Genomic DNA, 13,193 nt, shown 5'->3' with positions numbered 1-13,193 from the left:
AGACTGACTCGATATCCAAGCCAGGATTTACAAAACTCGGTTTCACCGATGCTCAAAAATGTGTGCCAGACGCTTCATCCAAAATACACCAAATGTTGCCCGCAGGCGGTCCACTTTACATACTCGCAGTATCTGAGCCCTCGAAATCCAACAACTGAGTGGTGACAGGCTTGGCTGAGGTGGATGGTAGGATAACCTTGTTATCGATCAAATCCTGCACTTCATGACGAAGGCGGGAACATCCATCGGTACTGTGGCCGGACTGTTGGTGGTACGCACAGTACAAGGTAGCATCATGAGTGGCGGGGAGATTCTTCGGGAGTGGCCAGGGCTCCAAAGGCTTAAGATGCCCATTCTTCGCCAATATTAGCAATGCCCTAGACAAAGGCATGTGGAGGTCGTGAAAGACCCTGCGCCCTCGGGGCAGGTACTTTGAAGTTTGAGGATTCTTGCCAGATGTGCTAGCGAAAGGGTCGGCTGGTCCCGCTTTGGCCTTGTGGCCCTTTCCCGGTGCAGGGTTGGGAACTACAGGCATTGTCTGGGCATGACGGGGCCCATCCCGATTTTCTACCTGGCTTGAACTGCCTTTGATTGAAGCGGGGAAAGCATCATCCACAGCTTTGATCACGATTGCAGATGTTTGTTGCTTGTTCATCCCTCTGACTTTCAGAGCCTCGACTGCCCACAGCAGTTGTTCAATAGGGTCGGCATCTACCTTTGCCTTGTCTTTTCCTCTGGCCTCAGCCTGATCAAGGGTCGGGGTTGATGCTGGCATGTCGCGGCTGTAGCTGGAAGCCACCTCTGGCTGGCTGAGCTCTATCACGATCCGCCCCAGTAGCGGGGGCTCTTATGGTACGAAATTGTCGGCATACGACGCCGCTGGCGGTGAAGCCGACATTCCATAGGCCAGATCAGCCATGGTCCTCTGGAGGTCACCTATCATTCCCATCAATTCGAAGGTGGTGGGCTCACGAGCCTGATATAACTGGGGAGCCCAGACCGGGTGCACAACGGGCGACCTGGGTGGGTGTGACATACTGATGCTGGCCTCACTCTGCGGAGCGGTCCCCTGCTCCAATGCAACCGTCATAACCACAACTTCTTCTGGATTTTGGGCCGCCATAAATCCTGCCTCGGCAAGGGGAGACACTGGCTATTCTGTATCAGCTCTGCAATTCTCTGAACTGAAAGGAGAAACAGGCAGCATTTCAGCCCAAACTGATCAAACATGGGCGTAGCCAAACAACTGTACCCTACTGCTGATTACTGTTTCCAAATTTCTATTCCCAAAATTCTGAATCTGATACCCGCGGATAACTGATTCCTGATAACTGATTCTCAACAATACTGATTCTGGTGCCCTCGGGCCTGATACTCAAACTCGCAAACTGGTATATGCGTTCCTGTAGAGATACACTCTAAAAGCACATAGCAAGTAAGTGAGAGCCAAAACACCCCTATGTTGGGGTAGGGTTTCCCTGTCCTATTTTGTCAGGAGCTAGGGTTTCACTACGCACACAGCGGTTTCAAACAACTTAGCATCGGGTAAGCAACCTGTCCTAACTTGGAATGGTCACTATGGATCCGAATATGCACTAGGTCGAATGGCCAAAAAGGGTGCCCCGGTAAACCGGGGTTTGTGTTCCCATACTGTCAGAGCCCATAGCCGGTCAGCCTTATGGACATGCCTTGACAAGACAAGCCTCCGGCAAACCGTTCAGGAATGGCAGATGGCAAACACTGTGTTCCTCGGCGCACCAATGCACATGCAATGCAAAGAAACACATAAGCGAAATCAAAACAGGATATCATGAGTTCGAGTCAAGCTCTCTAAAATCCCCATCAGAGTCGCCAGAAACTGTAACAGTGCCCGCGTGGGCCTCATGCTACAGTTCGGACTCACGATTTGTGTCGCGGTTCTTAATCTTGAACCAAAGAGTCCAAATCTGGCAAATCGTTTTGAGAAATAGATTTTTGAAAAAGTAGTGCCAAACATGGACTGCTTTGCCAGATACAGAGTCGCCACCTAAATATTTTTTTTATGGGAGAATTTAGGAAATCCTGACTCGGTGCCGAAGGCCACATGTCCGTCATCACCGGAGTTGTCTCGGCTCGGGAGCTTGGGTACGATCGGGGAAGGTCAGCTATGAGCACCCCCTTTCGCCCGGTCCGAAGACTGGCCTCTACTAACCGTGATATCCGTTTTTGAAAACTCTATGTGTTCTTAAACCAATTATTAGCCTAGAATTACTATGTTATGCGCGCAGCAAACAAGTATAGACTAGATTGTCTAATTTGGAAGTAAGCATTGCATATCCGTTTGTTTTGGAAAATGTTTTGGATTTGCTACTCGCAAGTAGGCTAAAACACGGATTTCAATGAGTTCTCCCAACTCAAACAATCCAACCTTCACCCACAGGCATCCAAGCAGTTTATAACACATAAGCATCTAGCCACATGTTAAGCATGCTGTCATGGAAACATTCACACTCATGCGATACGCTAAAGCGGAAATACTTACATCGTACTCCGTGCCAAAACAAGGAACTCGTTAGCAAACATGCATGATCCAAGTCCATGTTAAGTGCCTAATGCATCGCATACAAAGTGTTGCTAGAATAGGCTCGGCTATCCTAAACATGGCATGTGAGAATGCACAACTATCACATATTCAATTTGTGAATTGAAGTACAAATGCAGTTAGCGTGATGTACCGAGCCTAATGCATGTAGTACAAATGCATTAATGCACGCATGCATAGCATAAGGTATGCTAATTTAAACGTGCCCTAATCTACCATCGTAAGCAGGTAAATAAAAGGGAAGAAAGAAGTGAGGTTGGAAGACATACACACCACCCACACACACTTATTACAGATTTGCCCTCGCTCGGAGGGACCAAATAAATATTACAGACTAATTAACTACGCAAGCTAATTAATAATTACAAATTAATTAATTTAATTAACAAATTAAATTAAGCTAAAGAAAAACAGTAAACCGCCTCGGGACGAGGGCCAGATGCAACACATGCTCGGGACTGGCTCGGAATCGCACTGCCATGCATAGTTTGCCTCTGTTTTCCCTGCTTTGCTCCTCTGAAAACTGCCAAAGTCTCAGGGATGCCTCTCAGGACACTGGGGGATATCATCGGCTGAGCATAATTTCCACCGGCAGTAGCATTTAGTCACCGGCACAAAATAGATCCACCGGCCATCTATTGACTGCCGGTCGGCACTAAATACTACCGGCCGGCAATAAATTCCTGCAGAACCTGCAACTCACAGCAGCAGAGGGCAAAATCTTGCATGGCAATGCAATTCAAGCAATTTATGCACCTATCACATTCCTTATCATGTTAATGACTCAAAGGAGGATGTGCCCCGATTCTCGGACCACCAATCACGCATTTCCATGCATGATGGCCCAAAGAACCAAGTATGCAACTTTGATTTCAAATGCATGCAAACCAAATCAAACCAAAGTCCTAATCCCTATCACCAAATCAAGGGACAAGGAATGCATGCAAAATGCAATGCAACCTAAGCATACAAGCTAAGGATGCAACATGGCATGGGGGCAAGCTTATGCAAGCATACAAGCATACATATGGCAATGCAAATAGATGGAAAGATGGACTTACGCATGAATTAGGCAGCTCCAAATAGGCCTAAAACAGTAGCCATAATGCCCAAAACAAGAAGCCAAAACACATGCACACATACACATGATTAAGGTCCAACACTTAGGCACAAATTAGACAACCCTCAAGCACACTTGAAAGGGACAATCATGAACAATTAGCATGCAACATGAGCTCTAAAATCATGTTATAAAATGATGCCAAATCATATTAAACAAGACAAGCAAGTGCATGCAAGAATGGTCCAAGTACTTGAAGCAAGTCATGAAGCTTTGAAGCACGTTTATCACAACAAGCATGGCATGCATTAAACTACTACAAACAGATTTTTAGCATGTCAAAACAAGGCCAAAGGACTCCTTAGATGGCATCTAAGTGACTCAAATACAAAGGCATACACAATGACCAAAACATGGAGCATGCAACACATGCTTCCAAAGCATTAAAGAGACATGCAAGGTAATCAAACAAGCATGAAAATGGGACTGAAATAGCGTGTAGGGTGGTCCCAAATCACCAAAACAATGCAAAGATGCCATTCTATACATTCAAATGCTCAAGGCCAACAAGCCTAAATACAAAGGAGCTATATGATGCATGCCAAATTCGACCCAAGCAACCTACGATAGACCTAGAACATGGCAAAATAAGCACATAATCTTCACAAGACTAAGCCTAAAGCATGCTCCCACAAAGGCTAACAACCTAAGGCACATTAAGGCGTAAACAAGGCATTACATGGCAACTATGCTAAGCATGTATGGAGTACCAAAACCAACTTAAAATCATGTTATATTATGGATATATAAGCATGAAAAACAGCCTAAACATGCTCAACACATACTCAAGCATAGGCTCTCTCAAGAGGCCAAAACATGCCCTTTTCAAGGACAACAAGGAGAGGGGGTGGCCCTCTCCGGGACTTCAAGGCATCACCTTCACCACTGAAATCCCTCAAGATTTCAGTGGTGAAGAGACCTCAACACCAAAATCCCGGAGCTAGCACAAAATGGCTCAAAATGAGGCCTTTCAAGGCCTAAGAGGGGTCAACAACCCTCAAACAACAAAACACTCTTAATAAACAATAAAGAGAGCCTAAAAACAGAACTTTTTTGTATTATACAATAAGCACAAAAACAGCTCTAAGATAGGTAGAAAATCAATGCAAAAATGGGGAAAAAGGAGACTAGGTTCTCACCCTTGAAGACCCCTTCACAAATGGTGCTCCAATGGCCTCCTTCAGCTTGAATCCAATGCCAAAACTTCAAAACCAGTCCCTTAGAATCTCAAGAGCCAAAGGAAGGTGAAACACTAGGTGTTTGTGTGCAATAGTAAGACACAAAACACCTAGTGCACAAATGAGAGGGAAAGAGAGATAGAAAATGTATCTAACTCAAACCCTAGAACCAGAGCTCAACAATGGCTATTTTTGCTCTCAAAAAATCTAAAAACCCTAACCTAAGTCCTCTCTTTTTTTTCAAGAGAGCGCCTCTCTCTATATGTCTTGTAAAGCTTACAAGACAAGCTTTACAAGAGGGAGATCCCTCCATACACGTGTATGGAGGGATGCAAAAGCAAGACAGCTGTCTAAAAATATCTGCAAAAGCAGATGAACAGCAATCGGCCGGCCAAAAATGCCATCTTGGCCAAAAAGAGTGCCGGCCGGCACTAAATAGTGCTGACCGGCAACAAAAAGTGCCGGCCGGCAATATAAATTGCCGGTGGCAGCAAAAACCAGCCGGTGGCCTCTAGCCACTGCCGGTGGTGGGTGGGGATGGTCTACAAGCCCTACCCTGCCTCCCAAAGGCAAGACACAAGTGTTTGGTGCAAAACCAGACACTAAACGGTCGAGTTCGGGGATCCTGAAGCAAGGTGCGCGAGCCGAGACTTCCGGGAACTCCAAACGAACACAAACATGGGTAATCACCGAGTGTTCAAACGGTGACGTCCAAGTCTTGAGGACGGTCAAAAATGGGGTGTCTACATCGACCAAGAGTGCTTGGGGGATAACTCTTCGGTTTCTATGATTGGGGATGAAATAGCTGCGGGCTTTCCAGCGCCTATCTTGGATGCATCTATCGCACCTTCTCTCATCTGGCAATATGAAGAAGGTTTTTTATCTAGCAGCACCGGGTCAGGTAGTGAGCCGGAATCTGATTCCACCGAATCTTGTGCGTCAGAATCAGGTTCCAGCTCGACTGAGTCTAAGTCCGGTATTCCTGGGGGTGATAACCCGGATGCCACAGTCCTGTCTAGGTCGTCATTTTCATTTTCTTTTGAGTCTGTTGTAACAGAGGAATCCGACGGCTTGGAAGTTTTTAATGAGAATGATGTGGATGTGGTTTCTGAGTATTTTTCTGTGCCTTTGATTTATTGCTTAAATCAGGATTTTCAAAATTTTGATGAAAACAACGAGGGAGAAATTCCTCCGGTTTTGCAACGGTTAATTGATCAAGAGCAGGAAAGATTTGTTAAACCCTTAATGGATGAAATCACTACTGTAAATATTGGTACTGAGAAGGACCCGCGGCTGGTCCAGATCGGGTCCACGTTGTCTTCGGAGGAACGCGAGCGCTTAGTCGCTTTATTAAAAGATTTCAAAGATATTTTCGCGTGGTCCTACGAAGACATGCCTGGAATCGATCCTGAGATTGTACAGCACCGGATCCCTCTTGACCCCGAGGCCCGACCTGTCAAACAAAAACTCAGAAGGATCCGCCCGGACTGGGCCCTCAAGATTAAGGAAGAGGTCACCAAGCAAATCGACGCAGGCTTCCTGCTGGTATTAGAATACCCGACTTGGTTGGCTAACATTGTTCCGGTACCAAAGAAGGACGGCAGAATTCGGGTCTGTGTAGACTTCAGAGATTTGAACAGGGCCAGTCCGAAGGACGACTTTCCCTTGCCGCACATTGATGAATTGGTAGATTTCACGGCAGGACACGCCTTGCTTTCATTTATGGATGGCTTTTCAGGCTATAATCAGATAGTAATGGCACCCGAAGACCGAGAGAAGACTGCATTCACTACCCCGTGGGGTACATATTGTTATAGAGTGATGCCATTTGGGTTAAAAAACGCTGGAGATACTTATCAACGGGCAGCAACTACAATATTGCATGATATGATCCATAAAGAGGTCGAGGCGTATGTGGACGACATGATTGTTAAGTCCAAAGAAAGAGAGGGCCACTACACCGCCTTACAAAAATTCTTTCAAAGGATCAGAGAGTTTCAGCTGCGGTTGAATCTCCAGAAGTGTACTTTTGGTGTTACAGCAGGGAAGATGCTAGGGTTTCTGATTACCCAAAGGGGCATCGAGGTCGACCCTTCCAAAATCAAGGCCATCTTAGAAATGCCACCACCAAGGACTGAAAAGGAGGTGTGAGGCATTCTAGGTAAAGTGCAATTCATAAGACGGTTTATCTCTAAATTAACCTTGACTTGTGAACCACTTTTTGGTCTCTTGAAGAAAGGAAAGAAATTCCAATGGGACGGCCGATGTCAAGCAGCTTTTGAACAGATCAAAGAATATCTACAGAACCCGCCCGTGTTGTCACCACCAGAGCCGGGGAGACCGTTGATATTGTACCTTTCGGTAACTGAGACTACCATGGGCTGCATGCTCGCGCAGGAGTCAGAAGACAAAGTGGAAAGGGCCATCTACTATCTGAGCAAAAAGATGCTGAATTACGAGACCCGCTATACGCCGCTGGAGAAGGCTTGTTTGGCCTTGGTATGGGCTACCAGGAAGCTGTGGCACTACCTGTTAGCTCACTCTGTAATGTTGGTTTCACGTTTGGATCCCATCAAATATCTTTTCGAGAAACCAGCACTTACGGGTAGGCTAGCTCGTTGGCTGCTGTTGCTCTCCGAATTTGATTTGAAGTATGTAACGCGCAAGTCAGTACAAGGAAGAGCGGTAGCAGAGTTCCTTGCCGACCACCCGGTTGAGGGGGATGAAGCGGTTGAGTACCTATTCCCAGATGAAGCCATTCTGCACGTCGAAGATGAAACTTGGACGATGTACTTTGACGGAGCGTCAAACCAGTATGGGTATGGGATAGGGGTGTTGCTGATAGCGCCTGACGATTCCCGTATCCCTTTAGCATTCAAGCTCCGGTTCAAAGTCTCGAACAATGAAGCAGAGTATGAGGCATGTATTGCTGGCCTGGAAGCAGCCCTAGAACTAGGGGCAAGACGGTTGGACGTCATTGGGGACTCAAACCTTGTTGTGTCTCAAGCAAAAGGAGATTGGAAAGTCAAGGAGGAAAGGATGATAATTTACCACCAAACCTTGGATTTGTTAATTCCTTGGTTTGAGAAGCTAAACTTCACCCACCTCGTAAGAGAGAACAACAGGTTCGTAGATTCACTAGCAACTCTATCTTCCATGATAGACATCCCGTCCGGAGTCTGGATGCGTCCAGTCATTATTGATCAAAAGTTTGCGCCAGCATACGAGTCGATTTCCGTCATAGATGAGGCTCAAGACGGCAACCCCTGGTATTACGACATTTGGAACTTCTTGGAAAAGGAGACGTATCCACTAGGGGCAAATGCCAAGGATAAGAGGGCCATCAGAAGAATGGCTGTTCAATTCATCATCTGCGGGGGTAAGTTGTACAAAAGGGGTCATCTGGGAATGCATAAGCTCTGTGTAGAAGCTGAAGAGTCGAAGCGCCTGATGGAGGCCATCCATGGAGGGGAGTGCGGTGCACACATGAATGGAGTAATGCTGGCCAGAAAGATCCTCAGACATGGCTACTACTGGTCAACCATGGAGGAGGATTGTATTAGTTTTGTTCGGCGATGCCACAAGTGTCAAATTCATGCAAACCGCATGAACATCCCGCCGTCAAAGCTGTACAACATGACTTCGCCATGGCCTTTTTCAGTTTGGGGAATTGATGTGATCGGAGCTGTTACCCCGAAGGGGTCAAACGGGCATGAGTTTATCCTGGTAGCGATAGATTATTTCACAAAGTGGGTCGAGGCCCAATCATACGCGGTGTTGAAGGCGTCGCACGTCGCAAAGCTATCAACAAGAAGGTTAAGTCCAGGAATTTGAAAGAAGGAGATTTGGTGCTCAAAGACAACCGAGCTCCCATCCACGACCCAAGGGGCAAGTTCAGGCCTAATTGGACTGGTCCCTACATCATCAAAGCTATCTGGTCAGGTGGAGCTGTGGTTCTGATGGATCTAGATGGCTTGGAGTTCTCACAACCGATCAATATGGACAAGTTGAAGAAATATTACCCTTGAGAGGCTCGCTAGGCCGAAAACCCGAAAGGGCGACCTAGGCAAAAGTCAAAGCACAAAAAATTAGAAAATATAAAAACTGAGCTTGCAAGGTTGAAAACCCGCAAAGGGCGGCCTTGGCAAAATTTAGAGCGCAAAAGGAGAGTGAAAATACTCGAGTGAACCTAAGCCTGAACTACGTAAGGCTTGATTCCCATCTTTGGGATACGTAGGCGCTTCACATTGAAGTTCAGCCATAAACTTTTCCCCGATCAACTCTGTCCATTTTGATCATCTCAGTCATCTTTATCCATCAGCATTTATCGCGATCTCCGGTAAAGTGCTATTCAGACTAGGGGCAACTTTCCGTTGCCGCAACGGTGCAAAGTTACTCAGACTAGGGGCAACTTTTCGTTGCCATGCAGGGCCGCATTGTTCTTCAGACTAGGGGCAACTTTCCAGTTGCAGGGATCTGGGGTTGTGCATCTCAGTGACAGATCTTCGGCGTGTCCAGTTCTGATCCACATCGAAAATAGTTTTGAAAAGTTTTAATAAAAGTTGACTTTGTTCAAATTAATCTTTTTTACAACTAAGACCATTTTTGGACCAAAGCGGAAAATTTTCAGTACCACAACTTTCAATTTCATTGATTTCAAAACAGAGTTCTCCTGCTCTTGCATTACAATCGAGGTTGCTTTTTTATTACATTCATCAAGAAAACTTGAAAGTACTAATAAAGCAATAAATTTGGGGCATAGTCGAGTCAAGTATCTCCGCGCCCCCTCCCAGAGTTGGTCGAAGCATCTGATGCCAAGCTATGCCCAACCTGTGCCTCCTCGTTGAGCCAATCCAAGCACTCGTCAGACAAAGTGCAACTGAAAGTGGGAGCAGGGGCCAGGAGCTCTCTAGTCCTCCATGCTGTGGCATATCGGGCAAGCTGTGCACCCCGGACCGGGAAAGCAGCTGGGTACTCAATCTCCTCCGGTGGGTAGGTCTGATCATGACCGAACTGGCACAGGAACCGAAACGGAAAATAGAATACGCAGTGGGTTAGACCAATCAATTGGATCCCAATCAGCCGGGACATACTATAGCTCATTGCCGGGTGGTTGAGCCAAGGGCAACGCCAAGCAATACGATCTGCGGACAGATTGCACATCCAGTCAAACCACCATCTTTCATCAAGAGCATTGACTAGGCGCGGCCGAAAGAAGTAGCCTCGAGCTGAATAGGCCGGGCAAGAGTCCACGACCTGTAACTTGTCCATTAACCATATCTGGGGAGGGATGAAAAATGAGAGAATAAAGAATAGAGAGGTGTATGATGAGAGAAAATTAAGACAAGGGTTTTGTGAGAAAAACCGAGCCCGAGGGTCGAGTGATGTGAGCAAATATATATGTAAGGTTGGGTGGGAAACATTACCTGCAGCAGTAGTGGACTCCTGGCAAACCTAGTCGTCTCCCGGGGATAGACAGAATCCAAGCCCATCAGCGTTTCGGCCAAAGTCATGGCGATGCAGCTCTTTCCTTCTCTCAAACCTTGGGCAACTTCAATCAGACGGATGCTAGCTCCGCCAAAGCCTGAGGAAAGCAGAAAGTGAGACAACAAACACAAGCAGAGGGCGTGTTGCCGGAAACCCTGTCAGTAATGGTTGCTGCGGTCACCGGCGTTGGAAAAGCGATGGATCAAGCCGAGAATATCCAGTTCCCCACTGCTGATCAGAGATCGAGCATCATGCGCCGTGAGCCCACACATCCGCCCTAAAGCCTGGGCATGGCCAAAACGGAGCTGGGGCAAGATCACTTCAGAGCATTCGGACTCCATCAAAACCTGAAAATCTTCGAAAGTGGGACATACCTCTTGGCCGCCGAAGCTAAAAACGTGTGTCACTGGGTTCCAGAACCTTGCCGCGGCATGGAGAAAAGGGAGATGTAGCGGAGTACGGCTCAGCGTGAATAGTGCATTCAAACCAAAACCCCGGAAGTTCAGCTTTTCCGAGCCATCTAGAGAAGAGATCCAAGACGTGAGATTTTCTGCGAGAAACGCCTCCATCTTTGTGAAAAACTAAGATGAAATGAATGTTCCCGAAGTTGAGGCTTTTATAGAGGGAAAAACACTATTCAGGAGGACACGTGTCAAAATTTGGGTGGCTGCAGGGGTAAGTGGCCGGCCGGCCACCTTTTCTGGCTGGCCGGCCATTCTCTTTTTCAAAACTGGCCGGCCGGCTCCCCCTCTCCATAAAATTGGCCGGCCAGCTCCCAAAGGTGGCCGGCAATGCTCCAGTGTATCTCCTTGGCCCTGTTTTACCCTTCGAGGGAAAGTTTCAAGCATTTCCATGCAACGGGAGAGTCAAAGGCCTTCATTTCCCTCTGTTTCGGATGCGTTCCGTCGCCCTGATCGTCCGGAGTACGCTTTGTGTTGTTGAGTTTTGTTTATCGAGTTATTGTTTTGATTATCGAGTTGTCGTTTTGCTTATCGAGTTGTTTGTCGAGCGGACTTGTTTCGTGTTTTTGAGTCATTGCTCTCTGTTTAAGCAATCTTTGTTTAAGTCTTGTTTATTTACGTTGTCAACACTGTTGTAGTTTGCTTATTGAGTTGTAAACTTCCTAAGGTTCTGTTATATCTTAGTAAGTTGAGTTGCTTAGTTTGTTGCGTCGGTTCACTACCTGACTTGGTGATTACACAATGCACATTCCCATTCAATTTCATTTTTGTGCGAAATAAAATGATGCGATACGATGCTAAAAGTTTAAAATACAAACACCTTTTTGAAAGCTTGTTTCATTCCATCATGTTTTACAACGAACAAAGGTACAAGTTTTACAAAAAAATAAAACTACCTAACAATGTGCAAAGTGCTACAAACTACTAGCAAAAAGAAAAATAAAGCAGGAAACAGCAGCATCAATGTCCTCGGGAGCGGGAATGGGAAGCACTCCTCATCCTCTTCTGCGGGACAACCTCTGCACCATCATCATCATCCGGGTCGGAGCTGTCGTCCTCAGGATCCCCCTCAGCCTCACCTCTGTTCCCCGAACCAAGACCGGAGCCCCCCTCCTTAGCAGATGTCTCTGACTGGCGGTCGGTAACCTCCTCCTCCTCCTCTTCGGGCTCCGCCTCTACAACGTGTGCCCTACGTCTGCGGGAGAACCCTCCTCGAGCTCCTCGAAAAGGCCTAGATGGCCCAGCTCCTCGGAAAGGCCTAGATGGCCCAGCTCCCTGAGAAGGCCCAGATGGCCCAGCTCCGTAAAAAGGCCCAGATGGCCCAGCTCCCCAAGGAGGCCCAGGTGGCCCGGCCCGCGGCTGAGCATATACAGGAGGCATCTGAAAATGAAAAGTTCAATACATCAGTTTAGATATGAAAATCAGATACGAGTACAGTATGTGAGTGGGGTGTGTGTCGGATGTGCTCTACAATGCAGAAGAATGTTCAAAACCAGTGTGTCATCAGAAGTGTGATAAATACAAGAAAGATGAACGGTACCTGCACACCCATAACGGATAGGTGTGTCTCTCTCCGAAGGACCATGCCCTCAAGTGCGGCCATCACCCCGAGAATCTCGTCCACATACTCAACTGGAGGCTGCAGATACAAAGACAAAACTATCAGTAAAGGAATGAATGTCCAAGTACCCGACTGATAAATCAAAGCTATAAATCATACCGGTGGTGAATCAGGATCCCTGACATATCTATGGTCAGGAAGTGGAGGCTCTAGCGGAATCGGGTAAGGAGTCCCAAAACGCCATCCCGTCAACTCGGACGGCATGTCCGGCCATCCAGGATGAGGATAAGTCGGAGGAGTCGGAGGAACCGATCTACCCCCACCTCCCGATGTACCAGCCCTACTAGTAGAAGGGGCGTCTGCAGCCCGAGCCCGGGCCTGGCTCGAAGATGACGTACCAGCAGACCTCGCCATCGGGGTGCGAACCCCCGCCAGTGGAGGCATCATATATGTATGACGGTAAGTGGCGTAGTCCCCCTCCTCGAGGTGCAACAGGGCATCACTACCCAGCATAGCGCCGACTATCTCCTGGTGAGAGAGCCTATCAGCAGTCCGCATACTGACTGGGGGTGCTGCGGGAGGGTCCTGAGAAGTATACCCCCACACCTGACGCAGAAAGAGTTCCCCCAGAAACCATGCTCTACCAACAGGTCCTTTGAGCAGGAACCTGTACTGGGAGGTGCCCGATCCTCCGGGATACTGAAATCGGAGATCATCGCGCAAGGGTGCCCAAGGCTGCCATGTGATCTGCGGATAACAAGTGAATAAACCAATCAGAAATCAGGAACGTGCAGGGCAAATTAGA

The 13,193-nt window shown here is 47.4% G+C and overlaps 1 protein-coding gene across 1 annotated transcript; it reads right to left on the bottom strand.

Annotated features, from left to right (window-relative positions):
• Positions 1–10,436: 10,436 nt before the first annotated feature.
• On the bottom strand, positions 10,437–12,946 carry LOC145802187 (uncharacterized). Its single transcript, XM_082894856.1, has 4 exons — positions 12,548–12,946; positions 12,368–12,466; positions 11,974–12,207; positions 10,437–10,463 (listed from the first exon to the last, which is right to left on the bottom strand). Exons 1-4 carry the CDS (start codon positions 12,944–12,946, stop codon positions 10,437–10,439), a joined length of 759 nt encoding a protein of 252 aa, XP_082750982.1.
• Positions 12,947–13,193: the final 247 nt, after the last annotated feature.

Source organism: Camellia sinensis, chromosome 11 (assembly GCF_055761805.1).
Source record: "Camellia sinensis isolate YWXY chromosome 11, ASM5576180v1, whole genome shotgun sequence".
NCBI classification, from domain to species: Eukaryota; Viridiplantae; Streptophyta; class Magnoliopsida; order Ericales; family Theaceae; genus Camellia; species Camellia sinensis.
Note: the sequence above shows the minus strand (reverse complement) of the source record. Positions and strands in the feature narration are given on the sequence as shown.

Coding starts and splice junctions, on each gene's coding strand:
- LOC145802187 (XM_082894856.1), bottom strand. CDS start 12,946: ATGCGGACTGCTGATAGGCTCTCTCACCAGGAGATAGTCGGCGCTATG. Junction 12,467..12,547: donor GGGATCCTGATTCACCACCG/GTATGATTTATA, acceptor TTGTATCTGCAG/CCTCCAGTTGAGTATGTGGA. Junction 10,464..11,973: donor CCGAAGAGGAGGAGGAGGAG/GTTACCGACCGC, acceptor TGCTTTCCTCAG/GCTTTGGCGGAGCTAGCATC.